Raw genomic sequence first — 16,030 nt, forward strand, 5'->3', positions numbered from 1 at the left:
TGTCACACATGTGGTATCTCCGTACTCAGGAGAAGTTGGGGAATGTGTTTTGGGGTGTCATTTTACATATACCCATGCTGGGTGAGAGAAATATCTTGGCAAAAGACAACTTTTCCCATTTTTTTATACAAAGTTGGCATTTGACCAAGATATTTATCTCACCCAGCATGGGTATATGTAAAATGACACCCCAAAACACATTCCCCAACTTCTCCTGAGTACGGCGATACCACATGTGTGGCACTTTTTTGCAGCCTAGGTGGGCAAAGGGGCCCACATTCCAAAGAGCACCTTTCGGATTTCACCGGTCATTTTTTACACATTTTGATTTCAAACTACTTACCACACATTTGGGCCCCTAGAATGCCAGGGTAGTATAACTACCCCACAAGTGACCTCATTTTGGAAAGAAGACACCCCAAGGTATTCGCTGATGGGCATAGTGAGTTCATAGAAGTTTTTATTTTTTGTCACAAGTTAGTGGAATATGAGACTTTGTAAGAAAAAAAAATCAAAAAAAAAATCATTTTCCGCTAACTTGTGACAAAAAATAAAAAGTTCTATGAACTCACTATGCCCATCAGCGAATACCTTAGGGTGTCTACTTTCCGAAATGGGGTCATTTGTGGGGTGTTTGTACTGTCTGGGCATTGTAGAACCTCAGGAAACATGACAGGTGCTCAGAAAGTCAGAGCTGCTTCAAAAAGCGGAAATTCACATTTTTGTACCATAGTTTGTAAACGCTATAACTTTTACCCAAACCATTTTTTTTTAATCAAAGACATGTAGAACAATAAATTTAGAGCAAAATTTATATATGGATGTGTTTTTTTTTGCAAAACTTTACAACTGAAAGTGAAAAATGTCATTTTTTTGCAAAAAAATCGTTAAATTTCGATTAATAACAAAAAAAGTAAAAATGTCAGCAGCAATGAAATACCACCAAATGAAAGCTCTATTAGTGAGAAGAAAAAGAGGTAAAATTCATTTGGGTGGTAAGTTGCATGACCGAGCAATAAACCGCTAAAGTTGTGGAGTGCCGATTTGTAAAAAAGGGCCTGGTCTTTAGGGGGGTATAAACCTGTGGTCCTTAAGTGGTTAATGTCTGAACCACTGGCAACAAAAGTGAGTACACCACTAAGTGAAAATGGCCAATTTGTGCCCAATTAGCCATTTTTCCTTCCCAGGGTCTTGTGACTCATTAGTGTTACAAGGTCTCAGGTGTGAATAGGGAGCAGGTGTGTTAAATTTGGCGTTATCGCTGTCACACTCTCTCATACTGGACAGTGGAGGTGAAAATGGCCAAATTGTGCCCAAAGTGTCAATATTTTGTGTGGCCACCATTATTTTCTAGCACTGCCTTAACTCTCTTGGGCATGGAGTTCACTAGAGCTTCATAGGTTGCTACTGGAATCCGCTTTCACTCATCCATGACGACATTACGGAGCTGGTGGATGTTAGAGACCTTGTGCTCCTTCACTTTCCATTTGAGGATGCCCCACAGATGCTCAATAGGGTTTAGGTCTGGAGACCTGCTTGGCCAGTCCAGCACCTTTGCCCTCAGTTTCTGTAGCAAGGCAGTGGTCATCTTGGAGGTGTGTTTGGGGTCATCAGGTTGGAATACTACCCTGCTGCCCAGTTTCCGAAGGGAGGGGATCGTGCTCTGCTTCAGTATGTCACAGTACATGTTGGCATTCATGGTTCCCTCAATGAACTGTAGCTCCCCATAGTCAGCAGCACTCTTGCAGCCCCAAACCTTGACACTCCCACCACCATGCTTGACTGTAGGCAAGACACACTTGTCTTTGTATTCCTCACACACACTTGACACCATCTGAACCAACTATGTTTATCTTGGTCTCATCAGACCACAGGACATGGTTCCAGTAATCCGTGTCCGTAGTCTGCTTGTCTTCAGCAAACTGTTTGCAGGCTTTCTTATGCATCATCTTTAGAAGAAGGTACCTTCTGGGACGACAGCCATGCACACCTATTTGATGCAGTGTGTGGTCGGTGTATGGTCTGAGCACTGACAGGCTGCCCCCCCCCCCCCCCACCCCTTTAACCTCTGCAGCAATGCTGGCAGCACTCAGACGTCTATTTTGAAAAGACAACCTCTGGATATGACACTGAGCACGTGCACTCAACTTCTTTGGTCAACCAAGGCGAGACCGGTTATAAGTGGAACCTGTCTTGTTAAACTGTTGTATGGTCTTGGTCACCGTCAGCAATCTTCTGGCAATCTTCCTATAGCCTAGGACAGTGATAGTTAGCCTCCAACACTCTGGCTGTGGTAAAACTACAACTCCCAAGATGCACACTTGCTTGGCTGTTCTCAGAACTCAATATAAATTATTGGAGCATGCTGGGAGTTGTAGTTTCACCACAGATGGAGTGCCGGAGGTTAGCCACCACTGGCCTAGAACATCTTTATGTAGAGGAACAATTCTTTTTTCAGAGCCTCAGAGAGTTCTAAGCCATGAGGTGCCATGCTGAACTTCCAGTGACAAGTATGAGAGAGTGTGAGAGTGATGACATCAAATTTAACACACCTGCTCCCCATTCACACCTGAGACCTTGTAACACTAACGAATCACATGACACCGGGGAGGAAAAATAGCTAATTTGGCACAATTCGGCCATTTTCACTTAGGGGTGTACTCACTTTTGTTGCCAGCAGTTTAGACAGTAATGGCTGTATGTTCAGTTATTTTGAGGGGACACCAAATTTAGACTGTTAAGCTGTACACTGACTACTGAACATTGTATCAAAGTGTCAGATCTTCAGTGTTGTCCCATGAAAAGATATAATAAAATATTTACATAAATGTGAGGGGTGTACTCACTTTGGTGAGATACTGCATACGTGCTGGGCAATATATATGTACTGTAGGGACAGTCAACTCGGCATATGGTCCAGATATATGGATGTATCACTACTATCAGCAGACAAATAGCAGTTTGCGAACTATAGCCAGGAAATAACAAAAGAGCGATACTGAGAACGTCCAAACTTTGATGTGATGGACTCTGGCAATTTTAATTGCATTCTAATGCTGGGCATGAACTATGGTTCAGCCTACAACTATCCCTCCTGAACCAGCATACACATGCACCCTGAGCTCCGCTGAGAACAAAAGCAATGGGCATGATAACACCCAACTGGCCGATCTTTCTGTCCCCTGCCACCTGCTGCTGTTGGAAAGCTGGGAGGTCCTCATACAAATTAGATGGTTGCCTGCTTCAGCACACCGGCACACGACCATGTAACTATAACTTAACACCTTTTTAAACACTTTAGCTATTTAGCATTTTTTAAACTCTGATGAACCCTTTAAGAAAGATCATGCTGAGACTTTGTACAGCTATTTGGTCTACTCAAATCCCCTGCCGTGTAGCTTAGTCCAAAAATGTGCTTCCTCCATTTCCTTTTACAGAAGCCTACACTATATATGAGGCTCATCTTCCCAACTACCAAACTACTAGCTGCACCTGTATTTTGAAGCGGCCATTGAAGTCAGAGAAAGTGTGCTCCACGAGGAATGTTACACGGCACCATGCATTAGCTTCTTCTAAATTAGCTGAACGCAAAGTGATGATGGACAAATAGAGAAGATGAGAGGCCACCAGACCAAAAAGGCCTTGTAAAAACAGTAAAGCTAGCATGGCTGCAGCAGAGCAAACAGGTAATGAAAGTTATGAGGCTCAGACTGACAAGCCCATTAGCAGCATGAAGGCTGAAGCGTAGCTACACAATGAGCACAGGGAACCCTGGGAGAACAAGTGTACAACTGGTTTTTTATTCCATTAGATCTGTCAGATCAGGAAGAGGTGGTAGATTGCAATGATCAGAACGTACTCCATTTCAAAAACAAGTTGCAGAATATTTTAGACTAATTGATATATGATTCAGCAATATATAAAACTTTACCTCATTATTTATGATTTCCCATGCTTGCGCTAAATTCCCACCACTCATCAATCTAGAGCTAAGGGTGCATTCACACGACCGTAAGTGTTTTGCAGTCCGCAAAACACGGATACCGGCCGTGTGCGTTCCGCAATTTGCGGACCACACATGGCCAGCGCTATATAGAGAATGCCTAAGCTTGTCCGCGGCGGTGGACAAGAATAGAACATGCTCTATCTTTTTTGCGGGGCCACGGAACGGAACAACGGATGCGGACAGCACACGGTGTGCTGTCCGCATCTTTTGCGGCCCCATTGGAATAAATGGGTCCGCACCCGTTCCGCAGTCGTGTGAATGCACCCTAAGCCAGTTATTCTCACCATAAATATATCACAACGCTCTGAAAACTTCCTTCAGATCCTGGCAATCCCATTTACACAGGCCGACACCACTGGGCTATGATTGAGACCAAACTTTCTTGGGAACCTTCATTCCCGATCATTGCCTGTTCGTTAGCTACATGCAGCAATCCTCACTGCTGTGTGGGGATGGGAAAAATGTTCTGCTTGATGGAAAAGAATGCAGGCTCCAATTATATCGAAAAACAATCAGAGCGCAAGTCCCTTTGAAACAACGTGCAAAAATCTACTTGTAGCTTTACAATATAAATATGAAATATTTAACCCTTTGGATACCAGAGTTTTTTAATTTTTGCATTTAGATTTTTCTTCCCTGCTTTCCTGGAGCCATAACTTTTTTATTTTTCCATTCACATAGCCATATGAGAGCTTGTTTTTTGCGGGGCAAGTTGTACTTTCTAATGCAACCATTTAATATGGCATACAATGTAGTGGGAAGCAAAATATTTTTTTTTAAATGGGGTGGAATTGAAAAAAAAAAATGCAATTCCTCCACAGTTTTATGGGTTTTGTCCCTACGGCGTTCCCTATGCGGCAAAACTGACCTGTGCTTTTCATTCTCTGTGTCAGTATAATTACAACAATACCACATATGTATACGTTTTATATGTTTAACCACTTACCGTCACGCTAACGCCGAAAGGCGTCATTTCTGCGGCGCTCCCAGGTCACACTAACGCCAATAGGCGTCATCTCGCGTGAGCCGAGATTTCCTGTAAACGCGCGCACACAGGCGCGCGCGCTCACAGGAACGGAAGGTAAGAGAGTTGATCTCCAGCCTGCCAGCGGCGATCGTTCGCTGGCAGGCTGGAGATGTGTTTTTTTTAACCCCTAACAGGTATATTAGACGCTGTTTTGATAACAGCGTCTAATATACCTGCTACCTGGTCCTCTGGTGGTCCCCTTTGTTTGGATCGACCACCAGAGGACACAGGTAGCTCAGTAAAGTAGCACCAAGCACCACTACACTACACTACACCCCCCCCCCCCCCGTCACTTATTAACCCCTTATTAGCCCCTGATCACCCCATATAGACTCCCTGATCATTGATTACCCCCCTGTCATTGATCAATCCCCTGTAAAGCTCCATTCAGATGTCCGCATGATTTTTACGGATCCACTGATAGATGGATCGGATCCGCAAAACGCATCCGGACGTCTGAATGAAGCCTTACAGGGGCGTGATCAATGACTGTGGTGATCACCCCATATAGACTCCCTGATCACCCCCCTGTCATTGATTACCCCCCTGTCATTGATCAACCCCCTGTAAAGCTCCATTCAGATGTCCGCATGATTTTTACGGATCCACTGATAGATGGATCGGATCCGCAAAACGCATCCGGACGTCTGAATGAAGCCTTACAGGGGCATGATCAATGACTGTGGTGATCACCCCATATAGACTCCCTGATCACCCCCCTGTAAAGCTCCATTCAGATGTCCGCATGATTTTTACGGATGCACTGATAGATGGATCGGATCCGCAAAACGCATCCGGACGTCTGAATAAAGCCTTACAGGGGCATGATCAATGACTGTGGTGATCACCCCATATAGACTCCCTGATCACCCCCCTGTAAAGCTCCATTCAGATGTCCGCATGATTTTTACGGATGCACTGATAGATGGATCGGATCCGCAAAACGCATCCGGACGTCTGAATGAAGCCTTACAGGGGCATGATCAATGACTGTGGTGATCACCCCCCTGTCATTGATTACCCCCCTGTAAAGCTCCATTCAGATGTCCGCATGATTTTTACGGATGCACTGATAGATGGATCGGATCCGCAAAACGCATCCGGACGTCTGAATGAAGCCTTACAGGGGCATGATCAATGACTGTGGTGATCACCCCATATAGACTCCCTGATCACCCCCCTGTAAAGCTCCATTCAGATGTCCGCATGATTTTTACGGATGCACTGATAGATGGATCGGATCCGCAAAACGCATCCGGACGTCTGAATGAAGCCTTACAGGGGCGTGATCAATGACTGTGGTGATCACCCCATATAGACTCCCTGATCACCCCCCTGTCATTGATTACCCCCCTGTCAAGCTCCATTCAGACGTCCGCATGATTTTTACGGATCCACTGATAGATGGATCGGATCCGCAAAACGCATCCGGACGTCTGAATGAAGCCTTACAGGGGCATGATCAATGACTGTGGTGATCACCCCATATAGACTCCCTGATCACCCCCCTGTCATTGATCACCCCCCTGTAAAGCTCCATTCAGATGTCCGCATGATTTTTACGGATGCACTGATAGATGGATCGGATCCGCAAAACGCATACGGACGTCTGAATGAAGCCTTACACGGGCGTGATCAATGACTGTGGTTATCACCCCATATAGACTCCCTGATCACCCCCCTGTCATTGATCACCCCCCCTGTCATTGATCACCCCCCCTGTCATTGATCACCCCCCTGTAAGGCTCCATTCAGACATTTTTTTGGCCCAAGTTAGCGGAATTATTATTTTTTTTTTCTTACAAAGTCTCATATTCCACTAACTTGTGTCAAAAAATAAAATCTCACATGAACTCACCATACCCCTCACGGAAACCAAATGCGTAAAATTTTTTAGACATTTATATTCCAGACTTCTTCTCACGCTTTAGGGCCCCTAGAATGCCAGGGCAGTATAAATACCCCACATGTGACCCCATTTCGGAAAGAAGACACCCCCAGGTATTCCGTGAGGGGCATATTGAGTCCATGAAAGATTGAAATTTTTGTCCCAAGTTAGCGGAACGGGAGACTTTGTGAGAAAAAAATTAAAAATATCAATTTCCGCTAACTTGTGCCAAAAAAAAAAAATTTCTATGAACTCGCCATGCCCCTCATTGAATACCTTGGGGTGTCTTCTTTCCAAAATGGGGTCACATGTGGGGTATTTATACTGCCCTGGCATTCTAGGGGCCCCAAAGCGTGAGAAGAAGTCTGGTATCCATATGTCTAAAAATGCCCTCCTAAAAGGAATTTGGGCACCTTTGCGCATCTAGGCTTCAAAAAAGGTGTCACACATCTGGTATCGCCGTACTCAGGAGAAGTTGGGGAATGTGTTTTGGGGTGTCATTTTACATATACCCATGCTGGGTGAGAGAAATATCTTGGTCAAATGCCAACTTTGTATAAAAAAATGGGAAAAGTTGTCTTTTGCCAAGATATTTCTCTCACCCAGCAAGGGTATATGTAAAATGACACCCCAAAACACATTCCCCAACTTCTCCCGAGTACGGCGATACCACATGTGTGACACTTTTTTGCAGCCTAGGTGGGCAAAGGGGCCCATATTCCAAAGAGCACCTTTAGGATTTCACAGGTCATTTACCTACTTACCACACATTAGGGCCCCTGGAAAATGCCAGGGCAGTATAACTACCCCACAAGTGACCCCATTTTGGAAAGAAGACACCCCAAGGTATTCCTTGAGGGGCATGGCGAGTTCCTAGAATTTTTTATTTTTTGTCACAAGTTAGTGGAAAATGCTGATTTTTTTTTTTTTTTTTTTTTTTTTTCATACAAAGTCTCATATTCCACTAACTTGTGACAAACAATAAAAACTTCCATGAACTCACTATGCCCATCAACGAGTACCTTGGGGTCTCTTCTTTCCAAAATGGGGTCACTTGTGGGGTAGTTATACTGCCCTGGCATTCTAGGGGCCCAAATGTGTGGTAAGGAGTTTGAAATCAAATTCTGTAAAAAATGACCTGTGAAATCCGAAAGGTGCTCTATGGAATATGGGCCCCTTTGCCCACCTAGGCTGCAAAAAAGTGTCACACATCTGGTATCCCCGTACTCAGGAGAAGGTGGGGAATGTGTTTTGGGGTGTCATTTTACATATACCCCTGCTGGGTGAGAGAAATATCTTGGCAAAAGACAACTTTTCCCATTTTTTTATACAAAGTTGGCATTTGACCAAGATATTTATCTCACCCAGCATGGGTATATGTAAAAAGACACCCCAAAACACATTCCTCAACTTCTCCTGAGTACGGCGATACCAGATGTGTGACACTTTTTTGCAGCCTAGGTGGGTAAAGGGGCCCATATTCCAAAGAGCACCTTTCGGATTTCACAGGTCATTTTTTACAGAATTTGATTTCAAACTCCTTACCACACATTCGGGCCCCTAGAATGCCAGGGCAGTATGACTACCCCACAAGTGACCCCATTTTGGAAAGAAGAGACCCCAAGGTATTCGCTGATGGGCATAGTGAGTTCATGGAAGTTTTTATTTTTTGTCACAAGTTAGTGGAATATGAGACTTTGTATGAAAAAAATAAAAAATAAAATAATCATCATTTTCCACTAACTTGTGACAAAAAATAAAAAATTCTAGGAACTTGCCATGCCCCTCACGGAATACCTTGGGGTGTCTTCTTTCCAAAATGGGGTCACTTGTGGGGTAGTTATACTGCCCTGGCATTCTAGGGGCCCGAATGTGTGGTAAGGAGTTTGAAATCAAATTCTGTAAAAAATGACCTGTGAAATCCTAAAGATGCTCTTTGGAATATGGGCCCCTTTGCCCACCTAGGCTGCAAAAAAGTGTCACACATCTGGTATCTCCGTACTCAGGAGAAGTTGGGGAATGTGTTTTGGGGTGTCATTTTACATATACCCATGCTGGGTGAGAGAAATATCTTGGCAAAAGACAACTTTTCCCATTTTTTTTATACAAAGTTGGCATTTGACCAAGATATTTATCTCACCCAGCATGGGTATATGTAAAAAGACACCCCAAAACACATTCCTCAACTTCTCCTGAATACAGAGATACCAGATGTGTGACACTTTTTGCAGCCTAGGTGGGCAAAGGGGCCCATATTCCAAAGAGCACCTTTCGGATTTCACTGGTCAGTTTTTACAGAATTTGATTTCAAACTCCTTACCACACATTTGGGCCCCTAGAATGCCAGGGCAGTATAACTACCCCACAAGTGACCCCATTTTGGAAAGAAGAGACCCCAAGGTATTTCGTGATGGGCATAGTGAGTTCATAGAAGTTTTTATTTTTTGTCACAAGTTAGTGGAATATGAGACTTTGTAAGAAAAAAATAAAATAAAAAAAAATCATCATTTTCCGCTAACTTGTGACAAAAAATAAAAAGTTCTATGAACTCACTATGCCCATCAGCGAATACCTTAGGGTGTGTACTTTCCGAAATGGGGTCATTTGTGGGGTGTTTGTACTGTCTGGGCATTGTAGAACCTCAGGAAACATGACAGGTGCTCAGAAAGTCAGAGCTGCTTCAAAAAGCGGAAATTCACATTTTTGTACCATAGTTTGTAAACGCTATAACTTTTACCCAAACCATTTTTTTTTTACCCAAACATTTTTTTTTTATCAAAGACATGTAGAACTATAAATTTAGAGCAAAATTTCTATATGGATCTCGTTTTTTTTGCAAAATTTTACAACTGAAAGTGAAAAATGTCATTTTTTTGCAAAAAAATCGTTAAATTTCGATTAATAACAAAAAAAGTAAAAATGTCAGCAGCAATGAAATACCACCAAATGAAAGCTCTATTAGTGAGAAGAAAAGGAGGTAAAATTCATTTGGGTGGTAAGTTGCATGACCGAGCAATAAACGGTGAAAGTAGTGTAGTGCAGAATTGTAAAAAAGGGCCTGGTCTTTAGGGGGGTATAAACCTGTGGTCCTTAAGTGGTTAAATAGTGAAAAAAAGAATTAAAAATGTGAACATTTTTTCTGTGTCCAAAGTCTGTCGCTCATCATCACCGATCATCCTATGTATTTGCCACAAAGTTTTGCGTACCCTATTATTGTGTCATAGTTTGACTATATTGTATGTACCCCTCAGTTCTGGTCCAACTTTCCCAGTGTGCCTTTTAACTGTTCTGTCATGAACCACGTTGTTGATCTATATGGGTTTATCAATGTTTTAATTTCCTCTTCATCTAGTACTTTTGATATAAAGTTCCCCCACTTTTTCATGAGCCCTTTTATCATTTTCTCTTTTGTTTGTTCCGCAGCCAGGAATTCCAACCTCATACACCCTTTCATTTGGTTTATTATATCTAATAAATGCGGTGTGGAAGATTTTAACCAATGTTGTAATAAGCATCTTTTGGCTGCGAGTATGCTCATATGTGTTATTTGTGTCATTGGTGTATTATCTGGGTGATTATGAAATAAAATGGTTTCCAATGTTAATGGTACGTCGCTCTTCATTACTACTTTGGCCCATTTTACTAAAACCTCCCAGAAGGATTTGGATTGTGTGCATGTCCATAACCCGTGATATAGATTAGTGTTACTCATTTTGCATTTTGGACATTGTGTTATCCTGTCCTGTTGTATTGCATTATATGATTCATGAAAACCGTAGATCGCCCTATGTATAATTCTAAATTGTGTTTCTCGCCAAATTTCATTTGGCGTTACCTTTCTTATATCTAACCATCCCCGAAGTATTTTGTCCTGCAGATTTGGGATTGTCAGTTCCTTTTCCCAAGATTAAAAAAACTCTAGCTGGTGTAATGATCTGTAATTTTATTGATACCATTTTGGAGTGTGTGTGTTTTTTGATCACATTTTATTATTCAATTTTTGGGGGTAAGAGAAGCGATGAAAAAATGGTGAATCGGCCATTTTGAAACGTTTTTCCATTATGCCATTCACTGTATTGGAAAAATATTTTTATATTTTAATAGCACGGGCGTTTTCGGATGTGGTGATGCCCAGGATATATATATATTTTTTTATTATTTATGTATTTTTTATTCTAAAGAAAGGAGGACGATTAAAATTTATATATATATTTTTATACATTAATTTAACTTTTTTTGTGGTTCCTCTAGGAGGCTACAAACTATTTAGTTTTTTTTGGAGAATATTTCAATACTCCCATAAGGAGTATAGTATTCTATAATTGCTGATCTCCTATGTTGGCCTGCCACCTGCTGGCCAACATAGCAACTGCAGCTCCAATACACAGGGTCTCTTCAGAGAGACAGACCCAAGCCTATTAGAAACAATGACCAGCATCCCCGATCTCCACATGGGGATACCAGTCTTAATCCGGAATCTCATACTTCCAGGTTTTTCATCCTTTAGATGCCGTTATCACACTTAAACACAGCATCTAAAAGGCTGTAATGTCTGCGATCGGCATTATTGCCAATTGCAACATTAGCTGCAGCCCTCTGCTATTCGAAAAAGCAGAGACCGGTCGGCTATAGCGCCCGCTGCACGCCCAAGTGGGCAACATGCTTAAGGACCCCACCAGAGCCGTACATGTATTGCGCTGATAGCGAAGGGGTTAAACGGTTGACCAATCTGGCTAGGATATGCCATCAATGTTAGAAAGGTTGCGGGTACCACCTCTTGGACCTGCTCCTATCTCCAAAATGGGGCACCCGAAGTGAACGGAGAGCAACCACGCATGCATGGCCACTCTCCATTCACCACTATGAGAATTCAAAAAATGGCCAAGCTGGCATTCCCATGGTGGTAAACGGAGGGGTGGCTGCCCTGCACTCTCGATTCACTGCTTTGGGATTTCTGACAGCTGAGTGTACTCGCTAGGCTATTTCTGGGACTCTCTTAGCAATGAATGGAGAGCACACTACGGATGTGCAGTTTGCTCTCCTTTACTCCAGGTCCCCCACCTATCTAACATTGATGGCAAATCGTAGCGATATACCATCAATGTCCCAGATGAGCCAACCCCTTTAAATCTGTCTTCTACTTTCCATATCTCATGCATGGATAGCCACATATTTTAAAATACCGAAATATGTGGTGTTAAACTACAAGTAACGAAAAAATTTATTTTTTTGCTGACAACGTGGATATCAGGTTGCAAAACTCATCTTGATTTACATAAACTGGATCATATTTAACTGCACATAAAGCAGATATCCATCTCTTTGCAGACACTGCACGTAGCAAATCAAGTCACTACATTTCTGTATCACAGCAAACTTGTCAAAATCACAGCAAGAGTTTGGAAGGCTTCACCACTGTTTTAGTCACCTCATTCTTACAGTTACAAGATCCTGCCCATTTGCTTATGTACGTTCTTTTACCTTTGCTTTAGCCTCCGTTTAGCTGTAGTAGGGACGTTGGCTCCATATCCATAAGAAAACAAAACTCTTTCGGCTTCAGCTTCATCTTCCACTGTGAAAGGGGGAAAGAAAAAGAAAATCTTTGGCTTTTAACTACATTTTTAATAACTTTTACTGCATAAACCTTCACAAAAAACAATATAATACACCCCAAACAGTTAATACTAAAAAATGTTGCACTTTGTTTTATTAATATTATTATTATCTCAATTATATAGCGCTGATATATTCCACAGCACTTTACAGACATTACCATCACACTGTCCCCAATGGGGCTCACAATCTAAGTTCCCTACCACTAGGTCTTTCATTTCTATTAATATGATAGCAGCTGCAGGGCGGCAACCTTGTCTAAGGTCCCTATAAACGTTAGAGCAGGAGTGCGGCCCCCAACCAACTAGTGACAGACCTGCATGTCTATGTCTTGTGGCTGCTCACATGTATTTTCCATGTAATCTCCCATTAGATGGGAGTCCTGGAACTGGAACCAGACATTTATGGTATAAACTGTATGTACAATCTGCCATAAATACAGTATTTCAGTTAGTAATACCCCTTTAAACCTTTATTTTTGGCCCTTGGGATTCCTTCAGTCTGACAATGTGTCCCCCAAACAGAAAAGGTTGCGCACCCCTGCATTAGAGTATTGTCATAAGTACCTGCTTTTTTGACAGGGCCTGCCAACAATCTAATTACATGGGGAGACCCTGACAGATGATATTGGGGAGAGAAGAACCGACCAAACGATTTGTCTTACAAGCAGATAAGCGTCCACTCGGCTGAACCCAGCATGCATGTATATTGGGAAGTGGGGAGGGATAGCTGTTGGCCAAGTTCGTATGGGCACCTATGCTTAGACATGCACATGTAAACTATCACTACATGCCCCTCCAAGTAGCTCGCATCAGCATTTGAGGCTCCGATAGAGCCTCCATTGCATATACCAGGGTTGTCCAACCTATGGCGCTCCAGCTGTTGCTAAACTACAACTCCCAGCATGACCAGATTGCCTACAGCTAGGCGTGGTGAGAGTTGTAGTTTTACAACAGCTGGAGAGCCGCAAGTTGGCCATCCCTGGCATATACCATAAACATGATGGTCAACGTAGCACAGCATGCAACATTATTTTGTCCGGTAAAATCACAGACACCGTTACAGAAATCCAATGCGCTCCATTATAGTCAAAGAGTCCGTCGGACCGGTCCGTCTTGTGACAGATCTGACACTACCATCATTTTCTATGACAGAGCAGAATAACGCAAGTGAACAAACCTTGTTATCAAAGAGGTTGTTACCTAGAGTATATTTTATAATTAGGATTTCTGTAATTTATTGTTCTTCATTTTCGGTGCTATTTGCAAGAAAAGTTTAGAAAAAGGAGACCAAGGAGTAGAGCTTGGCTTACAGAATAGATAGCTGAAAGCTACATGTGCCTAAAAACTATATACCAAACCTATCCAGCACCACTGGTCTTGGAGGGAAACTGTACGATCATACAGGAGAAGTATCTAAACTGAGTCAAATGCTGGGGAACTGGCTGGAAGTCAACCAGATCTGTAGATAGAAATCTACTGTCTACCGCCAGCTTTATGCTCTTCACACTTGCTCCACAGCATTCCAACAGGGCTTCCGACAGCCTTTTCACAAGAATGGCGCAGTCTGCAGGTTTAACTCATCACGCTTCACCATTTTTATATACAGATTGCATAGTAATTTCTCTAATCTGCCCGCTGTGTATATGAATACAGGGGTGAATGAAAATAAAACTAAAATATGAAAACTTACTTTGCGCAGTCTGAATTATGACCTCATCCAATTCCTGCTCCAGCTTTTCATATGTCTCTAGCCTAACTCGTAGTTCAGAATTCTGAGCCTGTAACTCTGTAACTCGCTTTTCTGTGGAGGCTTGGAGAGCGTAAAATTCTTTTGTTAAAACCTGGGACAGAAAAATACTGAATTTTAACATTTAAAACACATGAAAACATATAAAAAGCGGGTGCATTCTTAACTTTATGGGTAAAGGGGAATAAGCCACTGCCAGACACCTCTATCTCCCAGGAGAACAAAGGAGCGCACTATGTGAGGTACAGGGCTGGTTCTAGCTTTATTAGAAAGAGATTATCATGTACTAGATTATATATGATTTTATTTTTTTACATGAATCATGCGATAACTCCTTTAATAGCCCTGCAGGCGACATGGACTGATTGGTAGACCAGTGGCTTAACGATATTGCCGTGAAAGAACTCCTGAAAAATCCTATTTCCAGGGAAACTATATTCTCATCTCAAAGAGATTTGGAGTGGAGTTTATAGCCTATATTCTGGTTATGATCTTTACCTGCCTCCATGTCAAGTAGCTTTGGGCAAGCTGAAATCATTGTGCCATGTGTAAACATGACAAAAAGTTATGGCTCGATTTTCTGAGGAACCCTGCCCAGGTTCCTGGAAAGCCTGACTGGGAAACACTATGCTACACAAATAATGGGAAAAAGGATTAAAGGGAAGAAATCATCACAAAATGATCCCGCTATATTATCTGATTTATTAGGAGGTTTTTATTATAAACAAATAGACGCTTTATGTAATGATCCATATAGAAAAATCCTATAATACAATTTTCTGAAGTTTCTGCAGCCCATTTGTCAGCTTTGCTGTACAGACTGGGACAGAATGGCCAGTCATCGTATCATATCATTGGAACTTGGGCATTTGATAACAATTCTGTTGTACTGCTGAAGGCTTAGATAAGATAGCAACACTACACAAATAATGGTACATTTACACGTTCCAAAAATTGGGGAGATTATCAGGGATGAACATTGCTGCGAATGCTCATTCCCAAGAATCTGCCCGTCTAAAAGTGCAGCCGATCAGTCGTGAGAAACTCTCGTTCATAGGATGAAACTGTTGTTAGCAGAAAAATTATCGTTTTCGGGCAGCAGATGGTGCTGTCTAAATAGCGATCTGCTGCCCAAAAACAATGCAGCTGTATGAGGAAGAGCGAACAGCGAGTTGTCAGCAAGGAACACTTCCTTCCTTAGTATTCAGCGCAGGCGTAGTTAAAGAAGGACGCTTGTCTGCTGCCGACTTCCTTACGTCACAGTACGCCCAGAAGAAGATGCTGACTGGTGTTTTCTTCTGGATGTACTGTGACGTATTCGGCACAGGCACAGTAAAGAAGTTGGAAGCTGGCGAGCATCCTTCCTTCACTAAACGGAACGGTGCAGGCGTGAGATTTCACCCGCACTCAGGGCCAGGCAGGAAGACATGAACACTGCCTGGCCCTGTCAATCAAGTCTAGGAGGGCATGGACAGAGGTGGGAGAACGGAGCCTCTAGGAGCAGGAGCAATGTACCCCATTGCTCCTAAAGGCTAATTTGTAGATCATAAAAGTTATTTTTCTGCAGTAACGGGGACATGTATTAAAACTAGACTAGGCACATCGCTAATACTGTTATTTCTGCTGACAGAAGTCTTTAATGCGACCCTCCGTTTCAAGAGGATAAAATTAACATGAACTGGGTATGAACAGAACACTTATCTTGCACCCTTCTGATCTGCCAATGCCTGGGCCCTCTTTCTGCTAT

General features: G+C 42.5%; 1 protein-coding gene across 1 annotated transcript in view; it reads right to left on the reverse strand.

The window, feature by feature from the left end:
- The window catches only part of PIBF1 (progesterone immunomodulatory binding factor 1), a 264,396-nt gene that overhangs the window by 118,651 nt on the left and 129,715 nt on the right, over positions 1–16,030 (reverse strand). Inside the window, 2 exon segments of the mRNA XM_040425363.1 lie at positions 12,403–12,493; positions 14,227–14,377. Of these exon segments, the coding sequence (XP_040281297.1) occupies positions 12,403–12,493; positions 14,227–14,377 (242 nt within the window).

This window comes from Bufo bufo, chromosome 3 (assembly GCF_905171765.1).
Source record: "Bufo bufo chromosome 3, aBufBuf1.1, whole genome shotgun sequence".
Classification (NCBI taxonomy): domain Eukaryota; kingdom Metazoa; phylum Chordata; class Amphibia; order Anura; family Bufonidae; genus Bufo; species Bufo bufo.